Source organism: Schistocerca serialis, chromosome 4 (genome assembly GCF_023864345.2).
Source record: "Schistocerca serialis cubense isolate TAMUIC-IGC-003099 chromosome 4, iqSchSeri2.2, whole genome shotgun sequence".
Lineage (NCBI taxonomy): Eukaryota > Metazoa > Arthropoda > Insecta > Orthoptera > Acrididae > Schistocerca > Schistocerca serialis.
The window spans coordinates 691,141,343-691,158,966 of NC_064641.1; the positions used below are offsets into that span (position 1 = coordinate 691,141,343).

At 41.8% G+C, this 17,624-nt stretch overlaps 1 protein-coding gene across 1 annotated transcript in view; it reads right to left on the reverse strand.

The window, feature by feature from the left end:
• Nucleotides 1–17,624, reverse strand: part of LOC126473190 (sodium- and chloride-dependent GABA transporter 1-like) — a 127,348-nt gene that overhangs the window by 95,757 nt on the left and 13,967 nt on the right. Inside the window, exon 2 of the mRNA XM_050100084.1 lies at nt 5,282–5,416. Within this exon, the coding sequence (XP_049956041.1) occupies nt 5,282–5,416 (135 nt within the window). The remainder of the gene's footprint in view (nt 1–5,281; nt 5,417–17,624) is intronic.

Genomic DNA, 17,624 nt, shown 5'->3' on the forward strand with positions numbered 1-17,624 from the left:
AAGGGTTTTGCACTGAAGCGCCAAAGAAGCTGGTACAGGTTGCATATTCAAATACAGAGATATGTAAACAGGCAGAATACGGCGCCGCAGGTCGGCAATGCCTATATAAGACAACAAGTGTATGGTGCAATTGTTAGATCGGTTACTACTGCTACAATGGCAGGTTATCAAGATTTAAGTGGTCGCCGGATGAGCGATGGGACACAGCATCTCCGACGTAGCGATGAAGTGAGCAATTTCCCCTACGACCATTTCAAGAGTGTACAGTGAATATCAGGAATCCGACATCGCAGCGGCTGGTAAAAGATCCTGCAAGAACAGAACCACGACGACTGAAGAGAATCGTTCAACGTGACACAAGTGCAGCCCTTCTTCAAGTTACTGCAGATTTCAGTGCTGGGCCATCAACAAGTATCAGCGTGGAAACCATTCAACGAAACATCATCGATATGGGCTTTTGGAGCCGAAGGCCCACTAGTGTACCCTTGATGACTGCATGACACAAAGTTTTACGCCTCGTCTGAGCCCATCACCGACATTGGACTGTTGATGACTGGAAACATGTTGCCTGGTCGAACGAGACTCGTTTCAAATTGTATCGAGCGGATGGACGTGTATAGGTATGGAGACAACCTCATAAATCCATGGACCCTGCATGTCAGCAGGGGCTGTTCAAGATGGTGGAGGCTCTGTAACGGTGTGGGGCGTGTGCAGTTGGTGTGATATGGGACCCCTGATACGTCTAGATACGACTCTGATAGTTGACATATACGTAAACATCCTGTCTGATCACCTGCATCCATTCATGTCCATTGTGCATTCCGACGGACTTGGGCAATTCCAACAGGACAACGCGGCATCCCACACGTCCAGAATCGCTACAGAGTGGCTCCAGGAACACTCTTCTGAGTTTAAATACTTCTGCTGTTCACCAAATTCTCCAGGCATGAGCATATCTGGGATGCCTTGCAACGTGCTGTTCAGAAGAGATCTCCACCCCCTCGTACTCTTATGGATTTATGGACAGCCCTGCAGGATTCATGGTGTCAGTTTCCTCCAGCACTACTTCAGACATTAGTCGAGTCCTTGCCACGTCGTGTTGCTGTAGTTCTGCGTGCTCGTGGGGGTCCTACAAGATATTAGGCAGGTATAGCAGTTTCTTTCACTCTTAAGTGTTTTTACCCCGAAAAAAGAGTTGGCTTACATCTAAGACATCCCAGATTCGTTTACAGTAACAGAGGTCACTTACGCAATTGCTGAAAGCGTGCACAACACTACCTAAAGTCTCTTCTAGGCTACTTCTTTCATTGGAATCTTCGATGCATTCTCTGACTCCTGTTTCTGTATCACATACGATACTTTGACGAATCTATCTACGTCCTTCTTCAACATACTAAGTGTCGCAGCAGGAATGGTCAATATTCAAGGATATGACAGGAACCACATTCGAATCAAAAAAGTGCACTAAACATGGGCTCTAAAATGCATACCTTAAGAGCTATGAGTACTTCTTCATCATCGTTACTGTGAAACAAATCTCTTTCACTTCTACCATATGCTTTCTAAATTTCGACAGGTTGTACTGTGGGACAAAACAAAAATAAGTCCAGTAAATATGGACTCTATATTCATATCCTAAGAGCTATAGGCACATGGTCATCATCGCTACTGTGGAATACTCTCTTCTACTACACAAGTACTTATAGGTGTTAAGATGTGCATTTTATAGACCATGTTTACTAGAAATTTTTCTTGTTTTGCTCCATACCACCTCCTCCTAAAATATGAGAAAGACTTACTTCACCGTATCGAAGATTAAGAAGTGATCGTAGCTCTTCAGGTAAGCATTTTATAGCTCATATTTAAAATACTTTCTTGCTCTGAATAATAGTTCCGGTCATATCCCTGAATTTTGACCATTACTTCTGGACACCCTAAATTTACAATTACTGTTTGTTTGTTCGTGGTAAGGTACTATGGGACCAAACTGCTGAGGTCATCGGTCCCTAGGCCTACACACTACTTAACCTAACTTAAACTAACTCACGCTAAGGACAAAACACACACCCATGCCCGAGGGAGGACTCGAACCTCAGACGGGGCCAGCCCCGCGAACCGTGACAACGCGCCCAAGACCCCACGGCTACCCCGCGCGGCTACAGTTACGGAATACAGCGCTTATTATAGTTATAAGAGTAGCGCGTTAGCGTGATTCACCATTATGGTGAGTTAACATTAAATTTCGTAAATGAACTATCTGACAAATTTTAAACAGTACCCAATATGTGACGACTGATTCTAAGACGACTTCATTTGACTTCCTAGTATTTTTCAAATGTTCTGTAAAAAAAAATCACAAAATCAGTTTCATTAATTACGACGGAAAGCTATAACTTAAGTCACATATCAAGAATATGACAGGCTACGTCGTATCAAAACTTTATCTTCAAGGTCCTCTATGGTCTAGGCATCATGAGACATTTTTGCTGCCGTGTCGTGAGTGAGGGACTTGACCGTCTGGTGATGGGTTGGTGAGGACTTTTCTTGTGCCCGTAAAAATTATCTGCCAGGTAGGACGTACAGAGTGCCAGGACAGCATTCACTCAAGACCCGCTGCCCGGCAACGATGCCAACAGTTGACAGGCGGGCGGAGCAACAAATCTCCCGTAGTAGTCTGCCTGCCAATGATCTGTTTATCTCAGAGGTAACAACAACCACAAATCCAGGAATAACGGCCGCAAGGTATTTTTATTAATTTAATGTGCACATTATTATTTTCTTATTTTAATTAGAGGGATGGAGAGATATTGTTTTGTAATTGTGTTTTGGAAAGAGAACTGAAATTAACTAGTAGTGGTCCAACATAGAATGCCTTATGCAAATAAATAAATAATGACATGCTCTATTTACATCACTTGTGATGTAATCAAGCGTAATACGCATTATGAACCTCTCTGATACCGATGGGTATTGATACTTTCATTTGTAAGATAAGAAGCTCATAAAAAACTTTGTGCAGCAAAATTTTATGTTTCATACGTTACTGTTTATATTTTATGTGATTAGGATAATTCTGAAGCTTTAATGCGAAAATATGTAAACCTATTTTCCACAAAGTTCTGTTGAACGTGTAGCAGTTACTATAAATAATGTCTTTGTCAGCAGTATGCATTATTTATACTATCTACCCTAAAAATGTAATCTTTGATCTTTCTCTCGGAGTTGGCGGGAAGAAGAGTTGCAGAAAGCAGTCTTCTGAAATCTTTTGTTAGAAATACGAAGAAGTGTTTTGTGCAGAGATGACAACAGTTGGATTTGTAGCACATGTGAGCAGTTATATTAATGTGGAAGTTGTACATTATTTGTGATCCAGTCGACTGACAATTCTGAAATACGGATGGATAAAGGAACAAGTTATTATTATTTCGTCGCTGACGTGACTCGACAAACCAAACAGTCTTGGAAAACTACAGCTTTCTTCGTACAGAAACGACACGAGATCAGCATAACTCTGAGAAGAAACAGAGCCCAGGAAAACAGTAACCTAAGAAACAAAGCTTTAATTTGTAATTCAATTCCAGTAAAAAATGACAAACATCCATGCAGTGGATGCGTCATGAGATAGTTATTCATTATTGAAACTGCATGTTACACCCTGCAACTGGCATGACTAATCCATTTATTTATTAAAATAATTGCAACTATATCACTCAAGTGCTATTACCTCACAGTTAATAAATGATTAACATTAATCGGACTCCACCAGTTACAGAATTGGCGCCCATTCTAAGACTTGACCATATTCTATCACTACAACATGTAACTAAATAGAAATGATCCTCAGTGTGTGTCCTGCCGTCCCTAAAAGTTTACCAGAAAGGCCCTCAGACACTCCACATACTAACATTGACCATCGCTAGTAAGACCTACTTGGTCAACCAGATTTATCTGTCTGCCTCTCTCTTTTTGTGTTCCACTATTTCACTCTGTTGGGATGCTTTGCTCCTCGACATGAGATTCACACAAAAAGTCAATTTTAATGTTCTGTGCAACACTCTGTAAAAACGTATCCCTTTTAAGATCGCTTTGTTATCCGTCTGTTCGACTGCTCACAATCGTTTATCTCAAGAAACGGGTGGACATATCAACCTGAAATTTGTGTCAGGTACTAATATCTATGGAACTTTGGTGGTGTAAGACATTGAAACTTCTAAGTGAACGCGATCAAAAGGTACGATCATTTATGTCACATAATTAATACTCGTAAAGTCACTCATCAAAATCTATAGGGTACCTCCCGTTGGCCTAGAACCACGAAATTTGGCAAGAAGCAAGGCTTCACAGTACAGCCAAGGAAAAAACCCGAAAACTGTAAATTTGTAATCATATTACACGAAAAAAAATTTTTGTTATCCGTTCGCCTGTTAAGACATATTTTCCTAAAGAACGGGTAGACTTATGAAGTTGAAACTTAAGTCACAATGGTAGTATAAAAATTTGAAGGTTTTAAGTCAATGCAATCAAAAGATACGGCCATTTATGTCACATATGTTGATACTCGCAAAATCACTTATCAAAACCTATAGGGTACTTCCTGCTAATCTAGAATCATGAAATTTGGCAAAAAGCCGGTCTTACAGTACAAGTAAAAGAAAAAAAATCGAAAATTGTTAATCTGAAATGATATCATGCTAAAAAAATATTTCTTTGTCATTTGTTATCCGACGTCAAACTTGAAATTGAAACAATCAGTAGTTCTGCATTCAGGCTGACAGTCAAACATCAGACAAGACATGACTTTGTTGCTCATATGACGCGTTTTGGACTTTATCCATCATCAGATAGTCTGCGAATGTTTGTTTCACATATAACTTTAAAAGCCATTTCTATGCACAATAATCACTCTTGGATGTGTGATGATGGATAAATTCTGAAACGTATCATATGAAGAATAAAGTCATTGCTTGCCGGATGTTTGACTTCGATCATTGCGACCCAGCCAGCGTGAATGGAGAACTGCTGATTATTATAATGGTCGTCTGCCTCCTGCATGACTCTATGGCACATTTATATTCTTCAAATTAAAACATTCTCGAAAATATTGGTACCCCTGGGACAGATATCTTGCCTCTATTAATATCGATTCCAGGAATTGATGAACTGTTTATATAGATAGTTTGTACGGAACCCTCAGTGCTCGGGTCAATTTTTTATGCAAAATACTGAAACATTTGTGGAACCTAAATGACTTAGTGGTAGGTGTAGCAGAGGCAGCATTCACCTTGCAGGATGGGCACAAGCTGCCCCACGAGTGTCATGCCGCCGGCTCCCAGGTACTGCCCGATGGCCACCTCCTGGAAGAAGATGGGCATGCCGCAGAACACCATGGCGATCGCGTACGTCACCAGGAACGCTCCTGAAACACAACACACAATATCGGGTTGTCAAGGCTAGTTATAGCTAGCAGGTGCGGTTAAGCGATACTATGAAACTTGGGCTAATGCTGTAGATTTCTACTAAAAGTACGGCCCATATGAAAGATATTTTTGAAACAGGGATGCAAGGCCTATAAATCCACTTTTATAAGAAGTGAGACAAAAACAGTGCAACAGGGCACAGATCTCGATCGCTTTAAATGAACTGCTTGCAGTCTACACTTAAAATAATCACGTTCCTCATAACTCTTCCAAGTATGCAACATTAAGCAGAGGTCCAGATCGGAAAGCAGCAACATATATAATTTAGAACGATTACGACAATTTGGGCAAGCCATTCATACTATTTCAGCTATAGTGAATTCTCTGTCTGTCAGTGTTTAATATTTCTTAAATTTAAAGAACCTCTCTCACACCGGCCTGATTTAGCTTCACTGATCAGGATAGTAAAAACATGCGTATATTAAGGGAATTTTCATTGACAAAGCAGACTTATCACATTCACACAGTTCAATACTGTTCTGTCCTGATTAAATTAAGCTTAACTTAAATTCCATAAGGCAGTGAAGCAATTTCGAAGTCTCGGTGCGACGAAAATTGTCAGTCGATCTCCTGGAAACATTTGTAATAATTATTAACTTTCGGTGATCACATGGGGAAGACCGGAGATCTGCTGGTAAGACCGTGTTAGCCTATTTATTTGAAGTAACTTGATATCTTGAGCATTCAAAACGGCAGGTTCGTCCAGTGTAAATCAGACGTTCCCCACTGATCCCGTGCAACACAGCGTAGTAAGCAGACACTGTCAATAATAATAATCCGTTAAATAATACGCGAACACACTTACTTTAGTTTAGTTCATGTATTAAATTCCTTCTCATACAGAATCTCATCAAGATGGCGACTCGCTCAACAATACGTACATATAGATCCTTCTTTTACGACTAATCGGCAAGAAGTTTTTATTCTTTTCATAAGAGAAAACATAGATAGCAGAGAAGCTATTCCATGGAGTAAATGGACGCTCCAAGGAATAATTGGGCTTGAAACTACTTTGCATTGATAATCGGTAAGATAAGAAGAGATATTTCGAGATATGTACTGAGTTATATAATTTATAAAATTTCTGAAAATATCGCGGAGAGACCGCTGCAAGAGACATTACAAGTGGTCCGTAAATCATGACGACAGTTACAGTTGTGACATGGAATCCGTTATTGGCTTAGAAACAGCAGTTCATCTTTTACCTAGGAATACACCTTTTGCAGTTAAGCAAATCGAGCACTAAAGAACGTACGGGGCATTCCCATGATGGCGATACGAATCCCCAGGGACGATGGAGAAGGGTAAATGTATAAGACTAGGAAACCAGGAAACCCTCTTCCAAATGTGAGCGAGTTGAAAATTGTAAGTGAAAATGAGAAAATTTCAAGTTTACTGATGGTCTGATGATGACGATGAAAATATAAGAAAGTGCAATTTTGCGATGATTTATCTGCGGAATTTGCACATCTGGAGTTGTGGCGTCCCTTAGATAGAATTTATTCATGCATGAAATGGTGTAGCGTACGCAATGGAACAACTCCGCTAAATTCTTGCTAGGAGATTCAGTTCCGTCTTGACAGCTGTCTCTTTCATAATAGTTTTCATTTGACCCCACTAGAAAAAATCCAGTAGGCCCAGACCAGTTGAACGAGTTTGTGAGGAAACAGAATCCCCTCTTCTTGTCCTCCTTCAGGAAACATCTGACACCTACATGCCTTGCGCATTAGCGCAAGCAATGAATTCACACTGATATCAATAAACACACTATGCCTCCATAAGTTTGAACTCGGGCACTTTGTTCCAGAAAGACATTAAAAGTAGGTCTGGTACTTAGGATACGACGAAGCTCTTCAGAAGTAGTCCCTCGTTTGAGAGAGAAAGAGAGACAGTATGGGTTTACTTGGTATGTACCTTCACTATGACAACTTCTAAGAAGATGGTAAAAGTGAGAACTTAGGCAAACGTTAGAGCTCACCTTCTAATCTACGTCATAAGAGACGAAGTAATAGTTTCGTTGGACGGGTAGCTTTGTTAGTCACCTGGACTGCTCTAGGAAATACATGGGAATTCTAAAATAGGATGGGTGGAGGGGGATTTTGTCACCACTATTCTAAAAAACGAACCCGCTTGTTTTCCCACTGCAAGACCGTGCTCGCTCGATCATGATATATTTGGAAGGACATGAGGAATACTTCCAGTTACAAACCATTGAGATGCTTGGTGTTTGTGACGGTGACTGCCTTGACATAGTGAATCTAAAACACCGGGAATGCAAGTCTTGAGCTAGGAGTGATACACAGATGATGGGGATATGAAAGCGATGATTGAGGCTACTGCCACGCTATCTGGGAACCAGATACAGGACGTGAACTCATGATGACGCCATAGCACTAGAAGAAATTAGCGGACCAGGAAAGGAAGACACCGCGTGATGTGGGTCTAACTCTTGCCAGTTTATTAAGTGTTCAGCGACCTGGTTTGGCTCGTTAATGACCTGAGACAGCTGGCTAGTTGGCCGATTTAGCTAAGCAGCACAATGGCCAGAACGAATAGTGTGTGGCTCTCTGAAGTGTTCCCAGTGAACTCCCCACTGACGTCACTGCCCACTGACGTCACTGTGCATCACATCTATATCGTTAGAGTTAAATATACATTTGTCAATTTTTTTCGATTCGTGGCACACGCCAGGTGCAAGCCATTTCGGCGACTTGCGTGCCAAGTGTGTGTTTAGCGTAGTTAGCTGTGATAAGTACGTGGAGAGTAATGCATATGTTATGTTCATGATAACGAGGGAGAAGGAAGGCGGAGAAACCCGTTGCTAGTACAGAACATGCTTTGCCGAACAGCACCAATGTTGTCTTCAGGCTTAACGTAGCAGTCCGACTGACAGATCGCTATGTACAGCCACATCATGTCTTCACTTCTTGAGATGTTGCAGGGAGGTTTGGAATTTAATCCAGAAGGTTGGCGCAACGGCTGGCGATTAGGAATTGAAGACATGCGCAAAAAAACGTGCTAACGTAAGTGTTGCCATCTGTTGTTGGGTATGGGAACTATCAAAATTGACATTGGTCTCACCCCTAAATATCATTTAGGGGTGAGACCAATGTCAATTTTGTTAGTTCCCCAACCCAGCAACTGATGGCAGCACTTGTCTCTGAGCTTTTACATTTGAGGGTTAGCCCGTTTTTCCGCGCATGTCTTCAATTGTGCTTCACGACGTTTCCCTCCCCTTCACCCCTGCCAATTACGAATCCACCTTCGCACCCAACTCATGTTTGAGTGGTGGCAGCTGTTAGAATTTTAATAATATCCATCTGATGAGTCTCAGATTTCTGATGTTTAGTCAGTCGTTATATTTAAATAGCAACGCACAATAACAGAGCGTTTCTGAAGTCGTGCTTTCATTATGCTCATCATCAAAGAAGCCAGCACGGATGGTCACAGATATGAAGGACGGGAAGGAGTCACGGCAGTATTGAAAAACCTGACATGGCAAGCACTTGAAGACAGGTGTCAATTATGCCGCGAAAGCATACTTACTAAGTTTCAAGAACTACTATTAAGTAAAGAATCTATGAATCAGTCCCCTAGGTATCGCTTCCAAAGGGACCGCAGACATGACATTAGACTAATTACAGAGTGCAGAGAGGAACTGAAACACTCTCTCCACATTCCATAGTTAGTTAGTTTCATGTTACAAGTATCATTTTGCACGATAAATCGTAGTGATGTTGATCGAGTCATTTTACACTCACATTATAAATTAATTTGTACATATGGTTACGAGCTGAACATTTCTAAGCCTCTTTCATTAAGAAGAAGTAATATATAGAAGAGAGTTAGTAGTTCCTACCCACCACCTTTTACACATTACTATAATAGAAATTCTTCTACGGAATAGAAGGCGTTGTCGAGCAGAAACTTTCTCAGTTTGTTTTCGGATTTTACTTTGCTTTCTGTCAGACATTTTATTTCACTGGGCAAGCGATCAAAAATGTTAGTTGCAGCATTATGCACTCCTTTTCTCCTTAAAGATAACCTTAATGTGGAGTAATGAATGTAATTTTTGCTTCTGGTTTTGTAATTATGTACATCGTTGTTCCTTTTGAACTTTAGTGGGTTATGTACAACAAACTTCATGAGGGAATAAATATACTGTGAGGCAACAATGAGAATGCCCAATTTCTTAAACAGATGTCTACAAGATGATCGTGACTGAGCACTACATATTATTCTTACAACACGTTTTTGAGTAATGAAGACCCACTCTTAAATATAAGTTATCCCAGAAATTTTTTCCACGTTACATTATGAATGGAAATGTGTAAAATATGTCAACTTACTGATTTGTCTCTCTCTGAGATTGCGATGATTTTAAGTGCAAATGTAGCTGAAGTAGGTTGCTTTAGGAGTTCCAAAATGTGATTTTCCCAGTTTAAATTCTCATCGATATTGACAACTAAGAATTTTGAAGTTTCCACCCAACTTGTTATTTCCTCGCCATGTGTTACACTTATTTTTTGTGTAGTACCCTTAGATGTGCAGAACTGAGCATGTTGTGTCTTTTTAAAATTGAGAGTGAGACCATTCACAGAAACTCAGTCAATGATACTTTTAAGAACTATGTTTACCATTTTTTCTGTTTCTGTGTACATGCTTAAAGTGATTACAATACTAGTGACGTCTGAAAAAAGAACTTATTTTGCTTTTTGTATATTGAACCGAAGATCTTTTACGTGTATGAGTAACAACAGTGGACCTAAGATTGAGCCTTGGGAAACCCCATAGGTGATTTCTCCCCTATCAGAATTATGTTCCTCTACCATATTGGTTGATTTAGTAAGTACAGCTTTCTGCATTCTTGTAGTTAGATATGACATTACCCATTGGTTGGTTATACCATCAATCCCATAAAACACCAGTTTATCTAGGATAATACTGTGATTCACACAGTCAAATGCCTGATATAGGTCGCAGAAAACACCAACCGGCGCCATTCAATTATTTAATGCTCACAAAATCTGGTGAGTGAACATGTAAATTGTATTCTGAGTACAGCGACTCTATTGAAACCGAACCACGCTTTCAGATGTTCTGTGTCCTTCAACACACGTACAGCAAACATAGAGTTCCCAAGATTTGCCTTGATTTGTTACTTTTACACCGAAATACGCGAGGTACACTTGCCACACGAACGATGTTGTATGTCCTTTTTAAATTTAACTCCATTAACTCACCAGAAACGGAACAAAATAAATATACAGACTTTTTAGAGCCTCTTGAGGCCATTTTGAACACTGTATGTTTGCTTTTTAGTGTATATCCGCCGACACAAACACTTTTGATCGCGAGGAAACGTCATACGAACGGTTCCGCCAACACTGACAGTTGAGATGTACAACACGTTTAGTGACGAAAGTGCTGCCATCTGCCGGTTTATGATACCAACGATTCGTTTTCATCATCAACCGACAGATAAAAGCGTGTCCTATGTATTTAAATCTGTCAAATACGTCTTATTTCTGTGATTTTTTAAAAGTATAACACATTTTGAACAACTGCAATTTGCCAAAGTTTTGGCGAGATGGAAGAAAACTAAGGGCATTTATGGACTCAGCGTACAAACATACACAGGAATCCATCAATAGAACATGATACAACCGAAAAAATGCAGCTTGTGTAATCTGCGTTGACGGCTGTTCACAACTGAAGCGCGGCAAACCATTTGGAGTTGTTCTTTAGTTACGAAGATGAGTTGAAAAGATGAGGGCAACACAAACACCCAGTTCAAGAGAAAAGAAAATCTCCGACCCGATCGGTTATCGAACTAGGGGCTTTGCGATCCAGCGCGAAACCACTATACCACCAGGTGCAAGAGGTAAATAGAATACAATGAAATAAAGTACAGAGTGATCTAGAAGTTCGTTAACATTTGAAAATGCACTAATTCAATGAATAATGGAGGCAGAGAGATAGAAACTGACAGACCAGCCTGAAATGACACAGAATTTTACCGAAACCAAAAACGAGTGCAAAAGCTGGCCAACAGGTGGCGCTTGACAGCAACGCTTCAGTAATGCCGCTCGAGAATCGTGTACAAAATGTGCTGTAGAGAGAGGCGTCAGATCATCCCTAGCCTGGTTGATGAACTCCTATAGGAAAGTACGATTTTTTGCAGGACAGCTCTCCACCACATTTTGCTACACGTGTGAAAGATCTCTTGTGGACCACGTGCTGAGCCGCCAAAGTCCGTCATGCTTGGCCTCCCAGGTTCCCAGACGTCAGTCCATGTGATTAGTGGTCGTGGGGTTATCTGAACGCACAAGTCTGCCGCGATCGTCCAATCTCATTATGGACACAAACAGACAACACCGACAACAATTTCTCAGAATATCTCCTGATATGCTGTACAGTGCTGTTCACAACATTCTACTTCGACGACAGGTATTGTTTATGAATGACAGCCGACATATTCACCAGTTGATAGAATGAACACTGTGTTTGCTAAGAAAGCAATTGTTATGCTAATTATTGCTTTTGTATTATATGAAACGCCGTCAATTGGTCATTTTGTATACTGTTTTGGTTTCAATGAAATCCCATGTCATTTTAAGTGTGTGTGCCAATTTTTACCACGCTACCTACATTATTCCATGAGGTAATGAATTTTCAAATGTTAACGGACTTTTGAGTCATTCTGTACAGGAGATTTCTTATAGTTCTTATTAATAACGTCATACTATAATAACTAACTTACATATTGGTAATAATGCTGTATTTTGAATTTTAATAATTATTATGTATTAGAACAATGGTATATTAAAATGTATAACTGAAAATATTATCTGCATAAATGATAAATAACGTTAATAAAAACAAGAAAAACAAACAAATGAAAGACGAAATATGGTATCTTATCTGTAAACAACTGCCTACGATAGCGTTACAGGGTGTTTCAAAAAGGACTTTACAACTTTAAAAATTCATATTAATTTGTTGAAAGAAGATATACAGCTGGGTTTAGTGTTATTTTGTAGGGAAACACACAAAGATTTTTTACTTGAACTATAGATGTATGTGGCTTCCATTGGTTATCCTGCACACATCCCACATCCATCAGAAGTCAATTTCATCCCAAACCCGCCGTAGCATTGCAGATGTAATTTGTTCAGTAGCGGCGTAAATTCTTGCTCTAAGTCCAGATAGATAAGCCGCCACAGGAGGCACAAATACGATATCCTTGATGAATCCCCATACAAAAAATGGAGTCGTGTCAGATCTGGGGAACGTGGGGGCCATGTAATTGGGGCGCATCACGGCCAATCCATTGAAGTGGAAAGCGGTCACAGAAAATTCTGGACGTCAGCCAAGTAGTGGGGTGGTGCACCAACTTGCGTGAAGTAAACATTTAGTTCTTGGTCATCCTCATCGATATGTGGTATCAAAAACTGTTGTAACATGTCCAGGTACACTATCCCATTGATGGTTCTCTCACGGAAAAAAAAGGGGCCATACACTTTGCTCTTGCTCAATGCACAAAAAACGTTCAGTTTAGGGCTATCACGAACATATTGCAATGTTTGATGTGGATTTTCACTGCTCCAAATCCTGCAGTTATGTGTGTTGACATTGCCACTTTAGTGAAAAGTCGGCTCGTCAGAAAAGATGATTTTGTCCAAGAAATGTTAATCCTGATGTAATCGATTTAAGCAATTTTATCAGTGTCTTTTATTGCTTGTACGATCGTCAATCTATACGGCTTCAAATGCAAACGGTTTCTCAACACATTCCAAACAGTCGTAGGTGGGATTTGCAGTTCGCGAGGTGCACGCCGGCTCAATTTCGTAGGGCTGCTGACAAAACGTTGCCTCACTCGTTCAACGACGTCGTCAGACGTGCTTGGACGACCTGATGATTTCCCATGCCTTACCGAGCACCCTGTTTCTACAAAACATTTATGCCACTCTTGAACTGTAGGCCTGCTAGGAGGATCTTTAGCGTATTGGTACGGAAATTACGCTGAACTGTTTCTTCCAGCCAAAACACACAGCACGCTCGGGTCCAGTGAAGGCAGCCACCTTAAACGCAACTGCCGCTAGTGCTCCTTACGGTGCGATTCGGCACTAGCGAACTATGCGAGACAAAACTTGATGTATTTCCCTACAAATTGACATTACAATCACCTCTGTAGACACTATGAATTAATTTATATGAATTTTCAATGTTGCAAAGTCCTTTTTGAAACACCCTGTATTTCATTTCAGATTCCCTGTTTCTCTTATTGACAACTTTCCCCTACTTTTGTCCATACCATGTCTTTCTTGAGTGTATATTTAAAGTTTGGATTGATCGAGTCCCATAAATGTATATGTACAGACACGGCGTCAATTAACAGTTCATCTTCCTCGGCAATGAAATGCACTTGTAGGTTTTAGCACGTTTTGCAGTCATATTGCACGAAAACGTTACCTGAGTTGCAGCAATTGCTTCACTAGAACACAGAGTACAACGCATTAGACTCGTCCACAACCAGTGGGTCTGTCTCGCCTGAGGTAAAGCGCTGGCGCACTGCGCATTGCGTTCTGTCAGAAAACACCTTTACTATTATGTCACTGTCGAGGGACGATGTACTACGCCAGGCACATTTCGTGCTACGCGGCGCAAAATACCTGCACCTAGGAAATCCGACTAAATACATGATAAAATGCGAAATACCCTCTGCCATGCACTTCACAATGGTTTGTAGAGTATGGCTGTGCACGTTCGCCAGAATGTCTTCCATTCTTCTGGACTATTTCGCGCTTCTTATTACTTAGTGTTAGTGTTCATTGGTCAAACCATTGTCTTCAAAAAAATGTTCAAATGTGTGTGAAATCTTATGGGACCTAACTGCTAAGGTCATCAGTCCCTAAGCTTACACACTACTTAACCTAATTTATCCTAAGGACAAACACACACACTCATGCCCGAGGGAGGACTCGAACCTCCGCCGGGACCAGCCGCACAGTTCATGACTGGAGCGCCTTAGACCGCTTCTTTTTTTTATTTAAATTTCATTTTGTTCGCTTTTGTTCGTTGCATCTGCTAGGGGCGGACGTCGTAAGACATCCGTTTAAGTTCTTTGTTGATCGATTGACTCAGTTTTTTTTTTATTACAGAGGGCAGCTAACCCTCTGACCGAACACGCTGAACTACCGTGCCAGCATCCGCTCGGCTAATCCCGCGCGGCAAAACTTTGTCTTACACGAACCTGTCACATTAATGTTACCAAAGCATGTGTTCGAGGCAAACGTGCATCAACCTCTCACAGACAGCAGGTGGCAGCACGAGCAGTGGAGGATGTATAAAACATTTCGGGGGGTTTAAAAAACAGTGCAAACTTTTAAGTAAGGCGGAAACGGAGAGATTTATCTGACGTCCAAAAGGACATGAGCGTTGACTTCCAGGTCAAGGGTGAAAGCATTTCCAAAATGACTAAGTCTGTAAACTGCTCACATGCCGCCGTGGTTAAAGTATACGGTACATGGCAAAGTGGCGCTATCCAGAACCAGCGGCGAGCCTGCTGCGGTGCACCACGGCCCGTAGATGACAAAAGTGAACAATGGCTGCGGAGATGTGTTCGGACGAAAAGACATGCAACTGTTGATCAACTGGTCGCGCTGATGAACTAGGGGGTACCAAAATCTCTCCTCAACAAACGTTGCTGCGTGTTGGCCTGTGCAGCAAGCGCCTGGTTCATCCACCCATGCTGACTGGTGTTCAGCAGCGACGAAGGCTGGAATTTGCACGTCAATACCGCAGCTGGACTTTCACTGATTGATGATAGGTGGCCTTTCCAGATAAATCACGATTTTTTGCTACATCGCACAGATGGTCGTTGGTGTGTAAGGCGTGAAACATCTGGAAGCAAACAGTTGGTCTCCAACAGTTGGACCAGAGGACTCAGCACATTCCACGTAAATACAGGCTACACCATTACGGATCCACCACCAGCTTGCACAGGGCATTGTTGACAACTTGGGTCAATGGCTTCGTGGGGTCTGCGCCACAGTCGAACCCCACCATCATCTCTTACCAACTGAAATGGGGACTCATCTGACCAGATTGGTTCAAATGGCTCTGAGCACTATGGGACTTAACTTCTGAGGTCATCAGTCCCCTAGAACTTAAAACTACTTAAACCTAACTAACCTAAGGACATCACACACATCCATGCCCGAGGCAGGATTCGAACCTGCGACCGTAGCGGTCGCGCGGGTCCAGACTGTAGCGCCTAGAACCGCTCGGCCACCCCGGCCGGCATCTGACCAGACTTTGGGTTTTCAGTCGTTTACAGTCCAACCAATACGTCCGCAGCTCGCAGTCTAGTGGCTAGCGTTGCTGTCTCTGGATCACGGGATCCCGAGTTCGATTCCCGGCCGGGTCGGGTATTTTCTCCGCCCGGGGAGTGGATGTTTGTGTTGTCCTCATCATCATTGGGGCCGTGGCGAGACTGTAAATGGAAACATTGGGAACTTCTACGGCCGCTGATGACCACGATGTTGAGCGCCCCACAAACCAACATCATCGAGGTCTAACAGATATAGTCACGAGCCCAGGAGAGACGCTGCAGGCGATGTCGTGTTGTTAGCAAAGGCACTCTCGTCTATCGTCTGTTGCTATAGCCCATTAACGCCAAGTTTCGCCGCACTATCCTAAAGGTACGGTCGTGGTACGTCCCACGTTGATTTTTGCGTTTATTTCACGCAGTGTTGCTTGACTCTTAGCACTGACATTTTCTCACGAAATTTCTCTTCTGAGCGAGAAAATATTTTGTTGATGCCGAGCTACGGAGGTAGAAACGATCATCATAATAAAATAAGGGAAATCAGAGCTCGCACGGAACGATATAGGTGTGTTATTTTTTTCCGCGCGCTATTCGAGATTGGAATAATAGAGAATTATTGTGAAGGTGGTTGGTTCGACGAAACCTCTGTCAGGTATTTAAGTGTGATATTCAGAGTATTCATGCACATGTAGATGTAGTAAATGACCGAGAGGTAAATATCAAATCAATTTCATTGCATGATACTATGCTGTTTTTATACAATGAAGACTTTCACAACCGCATGTAATAGTTGCTGATGCATCTTCCAGGCTGTGTGACCGTGGTCGAAGAAACTTTTCGGTTTCTGAGGTTTCGTCTACGCACCTCCGGAAAAAAGGTCAGAACCGAAAAGTTTCTTCGACCATTGCCACACAGCCCTGAAGATGCATCAGCAACTACGCGTTTTTCGCTTGTATTTTTGTCTTTAGTTTCAGAATAGTAGTTCCAGATGAGTTCTGCTGCTTTACCTATAAATTAGTACATTGACAGCAGCTAATTCTTCATTGCTAAAAGGCATTGCACACCTGAAAAAATATTTACAAATTAATAACGCTACGACAGTAAATATTTCACGAGCGGCGTACATTAAATGAACTTAGGTATACGTCGCAATACGTCTGACCGATGCAGACTTTGATCCACTGGAATTCATTCAAATCTTCAGAAGGGCACTGAACAATTATTTCCTATATAGGTGAATCTATAATTGAGAGTGTGCAGTTAGTGGTCGCTGCAGCATGTAGACGGCAGGTTCTATTCCCGGCGACGTTGGAGATTTTGTTCGCTCGGAGCTAAGTGTTTATGTTGTCCTAATCATTTCATCTCAGTTTCAGCGAAGCGCAAGTCGCCGAAGTTGTGTCAAATAGAAAGGGCGGCACTAGGCGGCCGAACAGCCCCAGATGGGGTCTTCAGATGGTTCAAATGGCTCTGAGCACTATGGAACTTAACATCTGAGGTCATCAGTCCCCTAGAACTTAGAACTACTTAAACATAGCCAACCTAAGCACATCACACACATCCATGCCCGAGGCAGGATTCGAATCTGCGACCGTAGCGGTTGTGCGGTTTCAGACTGCCGCGCCTAGAACCGCTCGGCCACATCTGTCCCATTTATTGGCTTCTGTTTCTGAGCAACATCTGTCTTCCCGCAGTTTGTAGAAGCGAGGCCTTTCTTAGGTAATACCGTGAACTACTGGAAGACGTGCCAGTATCCGTTCAAGAAATACACCTTTACGGCAAGCAGAAGACATACATGTCAGTAATCTCGAGGTTCG